General features: G+C 48.6%; 6 protein-coding genes across 6 annotated transcripts; 4 read left to right on the top strand and 2 right to left on the bottom strand.

Annotated features, from left to right (window-relative positions):
- Positions 1–165: 165 nt before the first annotated feature.
- Positions 166–891, top strand: N7471_010064 (peptide-methionine (R)-S-oxide reductase; the record flags this gene model as incomplete). Its single annotated transcript, XM_057282783.1, has 2 exons — positions 166–439; positions 512–891. 2 exons carry the CDS (start codon positions 166–168, stop codon positions 889–891), a joined length of 654 nt encoding a protein of 217 aa, XP_057133666.1.
- A 372-nt stretch (positions 892–1263) lies between these two features.
- On the top strand, positions 1264–3226 carry N7471_010063 (uncharacterized protein; the record flags this gene model as incomplete). Its single annotated transcript, XM_057282782.1, has 5 exons — positions 1264–1372; positions 1471–1639; positions 1693–1737; positions 1799–1901; positions 1955–3226. 5 exons carry the CDS (start codon positions 1264–1266, stop codon positions 3224–3226), a joined length of 1698 nt encoding a protein of 565 aa, XP_057133665.1.
- Positions 3227–4003: 777 nt separating this feature from the next.
- Positions 4004–5317, bottom strand: N7471_010062 (putative integral membrane protein; the record flags this gene model as incomplete). Its single annotated transcript, XM_057282781.1, has 4 exons — positions 4004–4434; positions 4496–4563; positions 4622–4995; positions 5057–5317. 4 exons carry the CDS (start codon positions 5315–5317, stop codon positions 4004–4006), a joined length of 1134 nt encoding a protein of 377 aa, XP_057133664.1.
- Positions 5318–7680: 2363 nt separating this feature from the next.
- Positions 7681–8184, bottom strand: N7471_010061 (uncharacterized protein; the record flags this gene model as incomplete). The annotated part of the gene is made up of 2 exons (XM_057282780.1): positions 7681–7833; positions 7855–8184. 2 exons carry the CDS (start codon positions 8182–8184, stop codon positions 7681–7683), a joined length of 483 nt encoding a protein of 160 aa, XP_057133663.1.
- A 791-nt stretch (positions 8185–8975) lies between these two features.
- N7471_010060 (uncharacterized protein) lies at positions 8976–11304 on the top strand (the record flags this gene model as incomplete). Its single annotated transcript, XM_057282779.1, has 3 exons — positions 8976–9461; positions 9522–10010; positions 10087–11304. 3 exons carry the CDS (start codon positions 8976–8978, stop codon positions 11302–11304), a joined length of 2193 nt encoding a protein of 730 aa, XP_057133662.1.
- A 1712-nt stretch (positions 11305–13016) lies between these two features.
- On the top strand, positions 13017–14767 carry N7471_010059 (carotenoid oxygenase family protein; the record flags this gene model as incomplete). The annotated part of the gene is made up of 2 exons (XM_057282778.1): positions 13017–13118; positions 13169–14767. Coding segments are annotated over 2 exons (1701 nt in total), but the record flags the coding sequence as incomplete, so codon positions are not given.
- Between the last annotated feature and the right edge of the window lie 241 nt (positions 14768–15008).

Here is a 15008-nt window from a genome sequence, read left to right as displayed (position 1 = left end):
ATCAGTCTAGGCCTTAAAGAGTCCCCGAACCGGCCCCGGGGGTCTCCCCGCATGATGACGTAAAGGCCTCGACTTCAGCCCATATGGGATTAGCTTCACCCCACTCTCATCTCTGCTTCAACTGTCACTCTTACATTTTCTCACTTTCCTATCAACACTGCCTCTATGCGAACCCAATTATCTCGCAATATTCTTTTGCCCCTCAGAGACCAGACCATCCCTATCCGACTTGTGCCGAGATTTTGCTCCTCCCGATTTTTGTCCTCAACGCGCAAGCCTCCCCATTCGAAGACAAGCACCAAGGCTCTTCTAGCTGCGCCGACCATCCCATTTTTCGGTGCCTTCTTCAGCTCCAACAAAAACCCCGAGAAAGCAACCGAAGCCATGTCAACCCCCGACCAGAGAAGTGAAGACGAGTGGAGAGCTGTTTTGAACCCAGGTTTGTACACATGGGGGGTTTTCAAGTCCTAGGCGATGTAGGATCGATGTGTGCTTACAAGGATGGCTCCAGAACAATTCCGCATTCTCCGTGAAAAGGGCACTGAGCGCGCTGGCTCCGGTGAATATGATTCCCACTACCCGTCGAAAGGCGTCTACAATTGCGCTGGTTGCGATGCGCCGCTGTACACTGCCGACCACAAGTTCAAATCTGGCTGTGGCTGGCCCGCATACTTTGATTCCATCCCTGGTGCTGTGACTAGACACGTTGACAGCACGTTTGGCATGAAGCGGACAGAGATCGTATGCACCAATTGTGGGGGTCACCTCGGCCATGTATTCGAGGGTGAGGGGTATCAGACTCCCACGGACGAGCGTCATTGTGTGAATAGTGTCAGTCTGCGGTTTACAGAAGATGCTAGCGCTGCCAAGAAACCTCAGTCGAAAGCTTGAGGAATTTTCATGATATTCAATCATCATTTGTTTTGCGGAGACTAAGGCTGCAGAAGGGCCGACATGCATGATACGGAGAGAGGCGTCGTTTGAGTGGACCAACCATATGTTGTAGATCTTAACTTCAGAAATACTTCAGCTTAAAACCAAACTAAATAGTTATACAACGTAGTTCATCTTTTTAAAGATCTACTTTTATTGGCCAATGACCTCATGTTACTTTACATCAAACTGCGTGACTGGCATTTTCCCCCATCCGTATATACACCGCAGCCTTAGGCCGCAACTGTGCCGACCGCCACCTAAGAATAATTGGGTTGCTCTCATTGTTTCTCTATCCCTTTCACCATCAATTCTCGAGTTGCTGCTATTATGTCTCGACGTCCTACTCCAGGCCAAGCTGCCCAAAACTCGCAGACTATCAAGACTCTGCTGAAACTCGAGCACAACAAGATATGTGCCGACTGTAAACGGAACAAGCGTGAGTGGTCCCCGATCCCCTCCTTGAATTGCGCCCACGCTGGCTTCATCTCCGAGGATATTTCTTGGCGCTCATATACTGAATTGTTTTCTGAATAGATCCGCGATGGGCTTCGTGGAACCTGGGTGTCTTTGTTTGCATTCGGTGCTCAGGCATTCACCGGGGTATGGGCACGCATATCAGCCGAGTCAAGTCCGTGGATCTCGATTCATGGACCGATGAACAACTTCAGAGTGTTGTGAGATGGGGCAATGGAAGAGCCAACAAGTTCGTCGCAACCAATTGACCGGCCACGTTGGGCATGCGCTAATAGGATGCAGATACTGGGAAGCGAAACTGGCACCCGGCCACGTTCCCTCCGATGCGTAAGTGCATTCGAATGACACTCGTTCGGTGGTGATGGTTTCTGACAATGAGCGTGAACAGAAAAATTGAAAACTTTATCCGGACGAAGTATGAGAGCAAGCGATGGGTAATGGACGGTGAGATGCCGGACCCCTCGGCCCTGGATGACGGCGATGACGATGTGGTGAGTGATCGCATGATAGACCAGCCTGTTAGCGTCAATCACTGACTGACTAGCCTCTTGCTGTTGTACAGGAGAAAGCAAAGATTGAACGTTCTGCTTCGCAAAGAGTCGCCGCCAGTCAGCCCCCGGTACACCGTCAACAAGCCTCGATTGATTTGTTCGGCGACGAGATCTCCCCTCCGAATCGCCCTAGCACAACCGAACCTACTCCGCGTGCGCCACCTAGACAAGTACAGCCCCCACCAGTCAAGACTCACAAGCCCAATGATTCATTGCTGGGTCTCGACTTCTTCGGCAGCACCCAGCCTTCTACTGGTGGTAGTCGCCCGTCTAGCACAGTATCCACACCAGCAGCACCAGCCGGAATGTCTCGGCCAGACCTCAAACAGTCAATCTTGTCATTGTACTCGAAGCCGCAGCCGGCACCACCCGTGCAGCACCAGCGGGGTAACTCCTTCGGCGACATGGCCTCGCCTCCTGCCCCCTCCGCTTCGTCTCACATGGGCGGTCTGACGGACGCCTTCAGTGGACTGAGCTTCCCGACTACTACTTCTCCTCCACTTGCCAAACCAGCTGAGAAGCCATCGGCATTCTCTAATCTCTCATCTTTCGGCGGCGCCAAGTCGACCCCTGCTGCCCCGAAGGTCACATCGCCCTCGGGGTCTGCGGGCGGCGACTTCTTTGATAGCTTAACCTCCCCGACCCTGTCAGCCCCGAAGTCCCAGTCCCGAACAACTTCCGTCTCTAGTGGGCAAGATTTCGGATTCGCTGGATTTACTTCCCCAACTGCTAAGCCCAACCCTCCATCATCGTCCCTGTCAAATGATCTGTTCGGATTTTCTTCGCCTCCTGCAAATGCCTCAAAGGTCTCGCCCCCAAAGTCTACTGCAACCTCTCCTCAGCAGGAAATGAAATCCGCGTTTAATATTTCTGCTCCCCCGATGCAGCCTCCTGCCCCTCCTAAAGCGCCTGCCACCGGCGCTGCGAACGCAGCAGCAGCCAACATGATGTCTGGAAGCCTTGATCCATGGGGCGGGAACGCATGGAGCACACCTGATCGTGCCCCATCGCCTGGTCCTGCCGTACGCTCGCCTGCATCCATGATGAAGGTCCCGGACACCTTGACCCCGAACGACGTGGGCCATGGCTGGGGCGTGCCCAGTGCTACTTCTAAGCCCGCACCCACTGTGGCAGCGGACGAGGACTTCGGCGGCTGGGCCAGCGCTGCCCCAGACTCCAACCCTAACTCCACAAGCACCAATAACAACAAGTCCTCTGGTGGATTTGGCGGATCTGACGATCTCTTCTCCAACGTTTGGGAGTAGAATATATGTTCTTTGCAACAGATCCAGAATTCGACTATCTTGAGGTTCTAAGATTTGCATCCTAACATCTGTGTATTAAATGCAAGCATAATTTCACATTACACATTGCACATACCGGTGTTCGTTGTTTTCAAGATCCTCGCCTAGAGTTCTTTTCTATTTTGTCCTTTTACATGTTCTTTATCACGACCCTAGTCTCTGAAATGTGGGCGGCTTCCGAATGTACAATGGGCGGGTCTCATGCATACTGAATGATCAGCTCGTTTTGTTCGCTTCGACATCTGTACACTTGTCTTTACAATGCATTCATAATACCCTAGAGCTCGTGGTTGGAGACTTTGTAGGTAGTCTTGAGGTTAGGAACGACCCTAGCTTAACGAAATGATTGTTGCAATTCCAGCCATGTCTTGTCTAGCATACATTGATACAATTTTTCTTTAAGGTACTTCATACAATTAGTTCGACTATTTTTAATCCGCGTTTATAATGAGGCACTAGCTGGTTCTCATACATAAAATGGTTGAGAGGTACATATGTAGGGACTCCTTGGATATTCGATAGTAATGGCGTTGTAACAGTGCGAGAGACACAGCCTAGCCTGTTTGTAATTGGGTATATCATCGCGTAAAAGCACAAAAAGAACATAAGTAAAAGACCGCCACATAAGCACCATAGGTATTAGACAAGAGAGAAGACCACCAGACAAAAAAAGAAAAGAAAAGAAATATGTATAAGGAATGAACCCGAACCCGTTAGAACAACCCAAATCATTATAGATCAAAAGCTATGTTTCACCAATTCCTTCGTACTACCCGTATCATCATTAACAGCAATCTTCGAATGCGAGGTCCTCTCCTGCGTAACATTGGTCGTGACCTTGATGCCCGCAAAGACCTCCTTCACAGGCTCCTTGGTGTAGCTATTGAAGGAGTCAGACGCCGACAGATCTTCTAGATCGTGGTCGTAGGCCGAGCTATGGTCACGCCCGCCAACGACAGAGGCCAGGACTTGCGTGTTGTTGTTGCCCGTGAGGGTGCTGCGGCCGTTTCGCGAAGGCCGCGTGGTCTTGCTGCGGTAGCCATTGCTTCCGGTGGAGAAAATGTGTGGCAGGAGCTTGGAGAGGAAGGCGCGTGTACCGGGGAGACAGGCGCAGATAATTGCTACGTTGCACTCCACGGCGGACCAGGTTGCTGCGCCGACGTTGTCGTCTGGGGTATTTGTTAGATTTGGCTCGTTGGGAAGGGGCTGGTAGGTATTGTTAATACTTACAGGTTGGGTCGTTTGAGTTGGCGATAATGAGGAGAGATTTGAGGCGGAGAATACTTGTGATCAAGACGCTGGGAGGATGATTGTTAGTATTGTAGATAATTTGTCGTTTTATAGAGCTAGACTTACAATCCACCTAGCGCGAAAACAGCCATGAGAGCGAACTTTTGCTTCTTGGGCAATTGTAGCGACTTCAGGACTGGCATAGGGTATATGAGGATGACAATATCGGTAATGATGTGGATAGCCGAGTTGGAAAACCACAAGGCTTTCTTATCCAAACAGAAGCCCGGGACAGTTGGATCCCAGAACTTGGCGAGAGGAACACAGTTAGCCCAGGCACTGATGATGGTCCAGGTTCCGTAGGCGCCTAGAATGCCGATCATGAGCCAACATGCTCGGCGCATGCGTGGTGTGGAGAAGACTCGTTTGTATTGGAGAAGGATTGACATCTTTGTGCTGATGAGGCTTGTTTGATATATAGGAACTGAAGCCCAGAAGTACTGCAAGAGAATTATGTCAATGGAACGGCACTGAGGTATGTTCTGCAGAGAGGGAGCGTACGATCATCTGAGCCTTGAAGATTGCGGGCGGGATGGCGGTATAGTGTTCGCCCATGCCGTGGTAGACTTCGCCTACCATCAGACCGAAGAAAATCCATGAGAAGGCCAGAGAGACTAGGATGACATAGTCGTCTGCTCCCATCTGCTTCACGAGAAATGCTCGTGTAAATATACGGACGGCAGTGATGAATGTCGCTATAGTTGTAAACACAGTGCTGATGGCGAGGGCCTGGTGACCGCGGGATGTTGATAGAGTAGTCATCGTGTCATAAGGCGTATATAAATGAGTGAAGATCGAGTATCGTAGAGAGGTTATGGTTGTGATTGTGATTGTGATTGTGAACAGGGGGGTATTCAATGCGCTGAAAGAGAGATCGCAAAGTTCCTTTGTTGACTTATAGTAGATATGAAGGCCACTTTGTCGATGCTCGAGATGAAGTCTCCGGGATTACGAGGGAATGGCCCTCTTCGCAATATGTACAAAGGAGGGATAGGAGACTGTAAAGTATTGCGTATAAAAAAGAAAATACAGAGAAAGGTAAGAGGGGCGCGAGATCCTCTCCACCCGATTTGAAGATCACCATTCAGCCACCGAGCTAGAGATGGGGCAATAATAGACTATTCAATTTTGATAAGAGTATTCGTCCCACCAGCCTGGTCATCAAATCCACTAAACGTTAGCGGGCCCCATTCTCGTTCTCGTCTTCTCGTCTAAAGACAAGTACAAACTCGGGACTTTGTGATGATCAGTGGTCTTGGGATTGTATGTTATTACAAAGAGATACTCGCCAGGTCCGTTATGCTCATACATTGTACATTGTATATCAAACAAAATATACCCCTACATGTTTGTACGGAGTGTGTAGTACCAAGTAGGTATATTGCCCCAAAGAGCACATGGTCGTCTCTGCATGGCATAAACTTTGTTTTCAGTTAAAAAAAACTTCCTAATTCGTTTATCCGGTTGCTTAATCCATGGTAGTTGCGCGGTCAGACACCACCCGTGGACGGCCTAAGTATACATATTAGGAAGCTGTCCCCTGTTAGGGTTTGCAATAGCACTGAAGGTGGATCTGTGGACTCCACAAAACGTGGCAATAATTACTTTTCTTTAAAACTGTCGGGACCAGTTGGTCCACTCACATGGCCAAATCGACCCAATGTCATTTTATCCCCGTGAACCGGGCCACATCGTGGTTGCATGAACGCATTGTAGCCAAGCACACTCTGACAGGAACCTTCACATTATGTATCCACCTATCCACTCCAAGAATTTTCCCCTCGCTTACTATTTGTTCACGCTTGATTGATCCATGGTTGAATGTCACTGTCGTGGCTGTCACTTACTATGTAAAATCAATAGTGTCAAATACCCCCCAATTAAGTTCCTATAAAGATTCAACTTTCTTCGGTTCAAATGAAACCAGAGCAATAGTCAGTTGGGGGAACCCTATTGTTCCTGCGATCTGCACTCACTTCTGCCGCCCATTTTTGTACCTGCGCAATCCTAGAGCGGACAAACTCCAATTTCGGGGAGTTCGGGGATCTTCTTGATTATCCAAACATTTCAATATTTACCGCCCTAATCACAACTCAACCTTGGAATGATCTCCTGACAAAGGCTTTATCAGCCGGGGAAATCTGAAGGTTTAACGCCGATCTCCCCAATCCCTCCGAGAAAACTCCGCGTGCACGGTGCCGGAGAATTTGAATCAAATCGATGATGGAAGAAAAGCATTGACTCTTAGATGATGCTAGTTTCCAATCATCCATATTCTGATGTAGTGACGCAAATTCATCCCTGATTATACGTACAAAAATAGTCGGCCACTTATGCGGCCGTGTCGAGTCTGTTTTAGGTAGTCTTTTATGGTAGTCTTCTCAGATGGTCTTTAGATGTCTTTTTAGATGCCGTCCTTTTGGTGGTCTTTTCGGATTCTTTTCAGTTAGTCTTTTCAGATGTCTGTTTTCATAGATATTGCCTCCCCCTTCTCGGTTTGTTGGCTAGACCGCGGAAAAAGGCGGGGGAAAAAAGCATACTTTGCGCAAGAGACTTTTCTATGTATAACCTTTGACATGGAAAAGACGTCTGTACGTGTTATGGACCTATGTCTTACATCGTAGAGTAATAAATAAGCTCAGTATGTTTGCTGCACATAACTAGTAGCTAAAACAGTAAGAATGCGGGGAAACGTCTAAGAGGGACATATGAAGAAGATATCAGGGTGTTATCTTGATTAAAACATCCCCAATGTTATTGAGGCTTCTCTTTAGGGCGTCCTATATACCATACAGTACTCCGTATATATTCTCGGCTTGGCCTTGGGCCGCAACGCGCGGTCCCCTGATTCCATGCCCACTCGACCCATTATTGTCACTAAGGGGCACTTACAAACTCCGGGCGAACCATTCATATTCTTTTTCGAGTGAAAATCTCAAGGTTATGCGTCATCGACTGCGCTGTTACCCCAATTGATCTCGGTCGAACACCGTACACCCACAATCTAGAACAAATTCTAAAGAAAAAAAACAACTTTATTCCCATCTGCATTTTCGAGTTATGAACTGGATGATTTAGTAGTAATATTATAGTATATTTCGACAAACGACCTCCTGATCTTTGTATTATTTGGACTCATAATGAATATTCCTCCAGCACCGCCTGCAATAGAATTGACCAGGCTTAGACTGGTCCATCACAAACTGGGTGTGCCGGGTAGGGGCAGGATCTTCGACTTCGTTGCAGTCTTTGCCACTACAGGGGATCCAATGCTTGAGCTAATGTGAACATGGACTTACTACCCTTGACGGCCGAATCAGGTTCGAGTAGAGGCTTCCGAACTTGCCCACGTGCTGGCGACCTAGCAATAATAATGGCATAATTCCTCTCCCGATGAATATCAACGGCAGTCCGTGTGCCGATCCTAGTGGAGTTGGATCTTCTGGTACCCGAGTTGCGCGAAAATGGTCATTACCGTCAAAGTCAGCTGGGTATTTGGCTCCCCTTTCCTTGGCGTTCATTTTGTTGCTTGCTAGGTCGGCGTTTTCGTCTGACAATTTGATTCTCTCAGGTGAGTCGATCCAGTTCCAGCCAGCACGGATATATCGTGCATCTTTGCGGTTTTCCATGGTGGACCATCCCTATTTATGTCAGTACATGCATTTATGTTTGTATGGTGTAACTCAAGACCCTCACCCATGTATGCTAGGCATTGGAGCACGCCTGTAGAAACCCGAGTTTCTTCGCTTTAGACCATTACTAGTTAAGTTAGCATACATAAATCCAAAACTGTATGCATAAATGGACTATACTATGGTGAGTAGGCAGCGGACTATTTCGTTTTCTGCCAGGTGAAGTTCATCATTAGCGGGGTCATCAGTCTCGGAATCTCCGAGGGCTCTAGACCAGTGGCTGCCTTGGCAGCTTGGTCGCATTCTGTTTATTGAGACTCTGGGGCACGATGAGGCGCCCGAAGTGGAAAATTGTAGATTGGAAAGTAAAGAAATGTTGCGAAAGGGAAAATGGATATAAACTTCGAAGAGTGTAGGATGTTACTTAAAAGTTGATAGTTAGGGAAAGTGTGAAGTGAACTAGTACATATTTACATAGGTAAGCAGACCGTTATTAGGTGAAACTAGTATCTTTATAGTCTAGTTAATTCTTAGCTTAAAAATCAATATGTATCACTTTTTCTATGCATTTGACTTACGCAGATCATCCGCAAAGGCAGAACGTCTTAATTTGACCTCTGATTGGCCAGTCACATCTAATGTGGATCGAAAGCTTCGCGGGGGTGTGCAGAACGTCGCATGCAAAAGCTTTGGATCTTCGACAAGGATGTACATTGCACAAAATATTCAATCCACCCCAAGTCCATTTGCGTCACCTCCAGCTAGACCAATTGGGTCCCTAGTAAAAAATGGCCGATCCCGAGGGCCAAGCCGGGGCAACCCTCTCACGGTCCTTCGCGCCACGGGTGCGCCTCACCTGCGAAGCATGTCGCCAGCGCAAAGTGAAATGCGACAAGTTAAGCCCTTGTACAAGCTGCCAGCGACTTGGCCTCGTGTGTGTTCCTGTGGAACGTGCCCGTCTCCCGCGCGGTCGCACGCGAAAACCAGAGCGGAATGTAGGCTCGGACAAGGAACTATCTGAGCGGGTGGCGAGACTCGAGAAACTTCTGAAAAGAGTCGCGAATGAGCGAGGTGACAAATTAAATGTTGCTTCGACTGTTCCTGTGCCCGCTTATCCATACACCCAGCCGGAGTCGGCGGCAGAGGTCAGCAAGGATGGTCCTGATACTCGACAGGATCAGAATGACTACTTGCCCGGTACAGCCCAACCACACCTCCCTCGCCCTTCAACGGCGTATGTTGGGGGCCCGTTCTGGGAGGATATTATGCAGCAGGTGAGTGTGTTAAACCGATGGTTTGCAGATGTGATTTAACTCATGGCACACAATCACTAGACCCAAGAATTGCGCAGCGTCCTGGAAGGTCGTCTAGAAAATGAAGATCACGATATCAAAGATTCAGCATCTGGGTTTGGCACCTCACTTGTGAGCTCAGAAAGCCCTGGCAGCTTATCGAACTCGCCCCAGGCCAACAAGCGATTAAATCTTCAACCCCAAATCCGGCATAGGTTGTGTGACATTTTCTTCCACAACGTCGATCCTCTGTTCAAAATTTTACATCGACCGTCGCTGCAGGCATTTATTAAGGATGGCAAGCCTTATCTTGACTATGAGCAGGATCACCAGGCGCCAGCTACCCTTGCTTCGGCTATTTATCTTTCCGCTGTGTGTACTCTTGACGAAGTGGAATGTCAGTCAATATTCAACACAAGCAAAAGGATACTGGTCACAGAATTCCAGAAAGAAACAGAATCGGCGCTCACAAAGGCGGACTTTGTCACGACGAACGATCTCACTGTTCTGCAAGCTTATATTATATCTCTGGTGAGTACGACTATAAGTTTCTCGTCTTTTGTGCCCCTTCATCTTGAAACCCGGAATTTAATCTAAGCCCTTCTAGCTCGCTGCGCGATCTCAAGACCAAAGTCGAAGGGTCTGGACCATGTTGAGCATGGCACTTCGAGTAGGCCAAGCATTGTCTCTCCACATCCCCCAACCGCCATTCACCGTGCGCCCTTTTGAGCACGAGATGCGCAAACGAGCATGGCTAGGGATCGGCCTTCTCGATGTAGCAGCCTCCCTAGACAGGGCATCCGAGCCGATGATGCAATCCGCATGGCTCGATTACAACCCGCCATCGAATGTCAACGACGAGGACCTATGGTTCGACATGCCAGGGCCAATCCCCGAACACACTGAAGGCACATTTACCGATATGACGCACACCTTGATTATCGCAGCGTCAGCGTCCGTGACCCGAACTCTTGCATTTTCGGACCTCACTGAGCCAGCCGTGAGTATCATGAGTTTGCGGCAGCAAGTCGTCCACGATTTCCAAAAAAAGATGTCAGACCTCCTGAGCGGCTGCAGGCCCGATTTGTCGGATTTCCAGTGGTACGCGCAGAAGACAGCGCATGTTATGGGCAGCTGGCTGCAACTAGCTTGTCTTCGGCCGCTGCAAAGAAGCTATAATTTTATACCCCCGAAGATCCAAGAGAACGCACTCCTCAAAATCGCAGCTGATAACCTGCAGTGGTCGCAGGAGGCATACAACTACCCAGGCGCCAGGTCTTGGCGATGGTACGTCTCAATGTGGGTTCCATGGCATGCATTGGCTGTGGCCCTTGCCGAACTCTGCGTCTGCAAAAATTCCGCGGTGATGTCAAAGTACTGGACTGTCGTTGACGACGTTTACCAGCGCTTGCGGCTTGTAATCGCGGATTCTCAGCATGGAATGCTCTGGAAGCCTTTGGAGAGGCTCATGTCACAGGCGAAAACGCGGAGAAATGAGCTCCTCGGTGTTGATGCTCGCCAAACAGTGTCTCAATACTATTTCGATGGCATGTCTTCAGAGCTTTTCTCAAAACAACCTGAGCCTCAACATGATCTCACGAACTTTTCGCTCGATTTAAAAGAGGCCGTCGATGAACCGCGAGATTCGCACATGGTAGAAGTGCCGACTTCCTTTGCGCCGGTGCCCTGGCCCAATGTGTGGGATGCGGTGGATTTTAGTGACCCGACCTTGCAAAGCAGCTCGGATGATACGGCTTGGTTGAGCTATGAGAACTTCATTGAAAATGTGTACGATAGCGCTGATTCCATTTTCTTGCCACGGTGAAAAGCACATCTCGGGGAGCCAGTGAAGGGGAACCTGCAGTGATATACATACATAACTAATAAATCTCCACTCGAGTCATGATCACCACATAGACACTTTAAATGAGCTTAACACAATGAAATAAAATAAAATAAAGATATTCACTGCAGGCGAGTCCCCCAAGTCAGATGGCGGTACCTCGCCCCCATCTTCAATTACAATACAGAATCAGCTCATATTATTCTATAAGCTGTCTCTCTCCTAACTTTCACCCCGGATAGCCTACGAAAGGCGAGAGAGCATGTAGTGGTCCAATCATTCAAATTCCGATGGCGCGGTTCTCTGAGCGGGAAGTACGCTGCCGGAGGGATCTGAGCTGACTTGTTCACCAATGACATCTGCATATCGTGTTCAGAATATGTCATACCGTCAAGAACACATTGCCACCAATTACGTACGCCATTTGGCTCGCAATGAAGGAGTGATTAGATACCTGATCCCGCATAAGACTTGAACCAGTTGATCATTAGCCTTTCTAATCAGCCAAGAGCAAAATTCTGGCGTCGAGCATTAATTTTCATATGAGGTGGATAAAGTGTCGCAGGGCCAAGGTCCCAACTTGACTCAGAAACATTAGGGGCATCATCACTCGCACCTGAACTTTCGGCGTCCGGGATCTCTAGTAAAGCCTGCGAAGTGGATGACAAGGGAAGCTCATCGTCAAGAAGGCGTTGGTAAGTGCACTGCCTTTCTCTTTGGGCGCATTCCGCACACGGTGTTTCCCCATTACAGGCTCTCCTGAGACTTGCGCAACTATCACAGGCACGTTTGTGTTTCCCACCGCGCTCCGGCTCGGGTATTGCATGGCCGCTGTCTACACGGGCCTTGCACGATTTCCAATGTCTTCGTAGCACATCTCTGGGTGTTGTTGTCAGCATACATGACGGGGTGACATATCTCTCTTCGGGAGCGATGGAAGATGACACACCCTCGGCTGAATGCAGAGCCGCAAAATGAACAGAGGTGGCCCTTTACCGTGTGATCTGTGTCAAGTCATTACATATTTACTTTTCCCATCCGATTATCACTGTAAACATACGCGTAAGGGCATGGCGTTTCATATGATCTAGTCGCTGGAAATTGGAGGAACATTCATTACATTTCCACATCCTTGGTGCTGTTGGAGTCTCGGGTCCGTACTTGTTGCTTCATGGGGGGTTGGCGTCGGTTTAATAGAAGATTCCGAAAAAGTGGGAGCCTTGGACGGTGGGAAGTTCACGAGATAGATGATTTGCGTGTCGGAAGACGGGCTATTAACACAAGTGGGTGTATCCCGCCAAGACCCCCCGGATGAAACCAAATTTGAATGTGCAATCCGAGATCCGAAGTCAGTTATAGACTTGGCGCGGCTCAAAGTGACGATGATGAGCGAGACTCGGTAATTTGACGTTGGCGATTGGTGAAAGAAAAGGAGAATTCGGTTGAGAAATTCAGCCCGTCGCGATTCCCCCGCTAATGACGAACACAAAAATTAGGCCCAGTAAATAGGAGGTTTCCTTTCAAAACAGTTGTTTAGAAAATATATAAAAGGTGAATTGTCGAGATTGTCAACTCGTCAGTCTCTTAAGTAAATCAGATTGTTGAAACGAAAGAAAAGAGAGAGAAAAAGAGAACAAAGAGAGTTCGTGGCCTAAAACATCAGGCAACCATCTCCACACAACACAGATCTAGTTAACTATCACATTCAATCCATGCCTTCTATTGGCCCAGACTCAACAGCCATGGAGAATGATATGACAGAAGATCATTATAACAGCTGGCCCAACGACAAAGGTGTAAGTGAAGTGATGGACACCTCGAACTATCCGTACTAATCCCTGCATAGTTCGATCCTGAATACGAACAGCGAAAGCCCGTCGAGCTCTCTGTGATAGGACGGATTCCTGCCTACACTGCTGGAATTTTGTACCGTACAGGTCCAGGAAAAAGCCAAATCGAAGCCGAGAATGGAGAAACACTACGGCTCTCCCACTGGTTCGATGGATTCGGTCAAACCCATCGTTTCCAGATCTTTGCTCCAGATGACTCCAATACTTCACTTCGGGTTTTCTACAACTCTCGCTTCTCAACCGACGACCTGATCGAACAAGCAAGAAAGACGGGATCTCTGGACATGGTCGGTTTCGGACAGAAACGCGATCCTTGCAAGAGCGTCTTGGGCAAAGTCCAGACTGAATATGTCCCGCAACCCACTCCGTCGAGTAGTAACATAAGTGTCACGCTTTCAATCAATTTCCCCGGTCTCGATCCCAAACCCGATGAGTCGACTTCTCGCTGGAGCGATTCTCAGGGAATCCGAACTCTCTATGCGAAGACCGACTACAATGCCTTCAAGAAGCTTGATCCAGAAACACTGGAGCCCATTGGTCTGGCCTCGCAGACCATGCTGCATCCTGAGCTTTCGGGGCAACTCTCTGCATCTCATGCTCGATCTGATCCTATCACGGGAGACATGTTCAATTTCAATCTCACCCTCGGCCAAACCTGTACATACCGTGTTTTCGGGGTCTCAGCTTCAACGGGGGAGACCACAATCCTCGCAACCTTCCCCGCAACACCAGCTTATCTTCACTCTCTTCTCATCACTGAGGACCATGTTGTGCTGTGTGTGTGGAACTCGCATGTAAACCCACAGCTGATGAACTCCTCGTTCATGGATTCAATCTTGCCAACAAACCCAAGTCAGCCGGCAGTATGGCATGTCATTGACCGTAAGCACGGCAAGGGATTGATCGCAACGTACGAAAGCCCTGCATTCTTTTGCTTCCACACGGTCAACGCATGGCTCGAGCCCTCAAAGGAGAATCCGGCGGAGATGGATATTGTTGCAGATGTTGTGAGAGCCGAGAGCTCTGAATTTTTGCAATCCCTCTATTACGAGAACTTGATCTCTTCGTTGGATACAGCCAAGGCCTTCCAAAAACAGAGAGACGATTCTTTCCGTACATCTTTTACCCGGTTCCGCCTGCCTGCGGTGCCTTCCACTCCATGGACCGATCCTAAGAAAGCAATAGTCGAGTGGTCCGTCTGCAAATCGTTATCGCCTGAGCTGCCAACTATGAATCCGAAAAGAGTCACCCAGAAACACCGATATGTCTACGCTACGACCTTCCGTGGAGAGGCAACTTTGACAGATGGTATCATGAAGCTCGATTGTGATACCCAGCAAGTTCAGCTCTGGGCATGCCATGGCCAATCGCCCGGTGAGCCAATTTTCGTCGCTAATCCCGAGGCCACTAGTGAGGATGATGGTGTACTTCTTAGCGTGGTTCTCGACGGGATGCGCAGCAAGAGTTATTTGCTCTGCCTCGATGCTCGTAACTTGTCAGAGCTTGGCCGAGCAAATGTCGATGGGGCCGTTGGGCTTGGATTCCACGGACAGCATGTTCCGACTGTGGGTGGAATTCCTACCGGTGACTACTAAGTGTGAAGTTCTTCTTTGGATATTATTACTGTTACTACCTAGATTGACATCTGTTAGATCCCATATTCTAGTATTAGCTTGTTAGCTTTCTCAACTCTTGATGGAACTTATGTTACATAATGCATTTCGACCTCTCTCTAGACATCTCTTAACAGTTACTGTTATTACTTAGATTGACAGGAAAGTTCATATTTGCAGAGGTAATTATATAAAGAGTAGTTTCGACGGTATGAGTGGTGAA

Source organism: Penicillium samsonianum (genome assembly GCF_028829775.1).
Source record: "Penicillium samsonianum strain IBT 33392 chromosome Unknown utg000005l_segment0_segment0, whole genome shotgun sequence".
Classification (NCBI taxonomy): Eukaryota; Fungi; Ascomycota; class Eurotiomycetes; order Eurotiales; family Aspergillaceae; genus Penicillium; species Penicillium samsonianum.
Note: the sequence above shows the minus strand (reverse complement) of the source record. Positions and strands in the feature narration are given on the sequence as shown.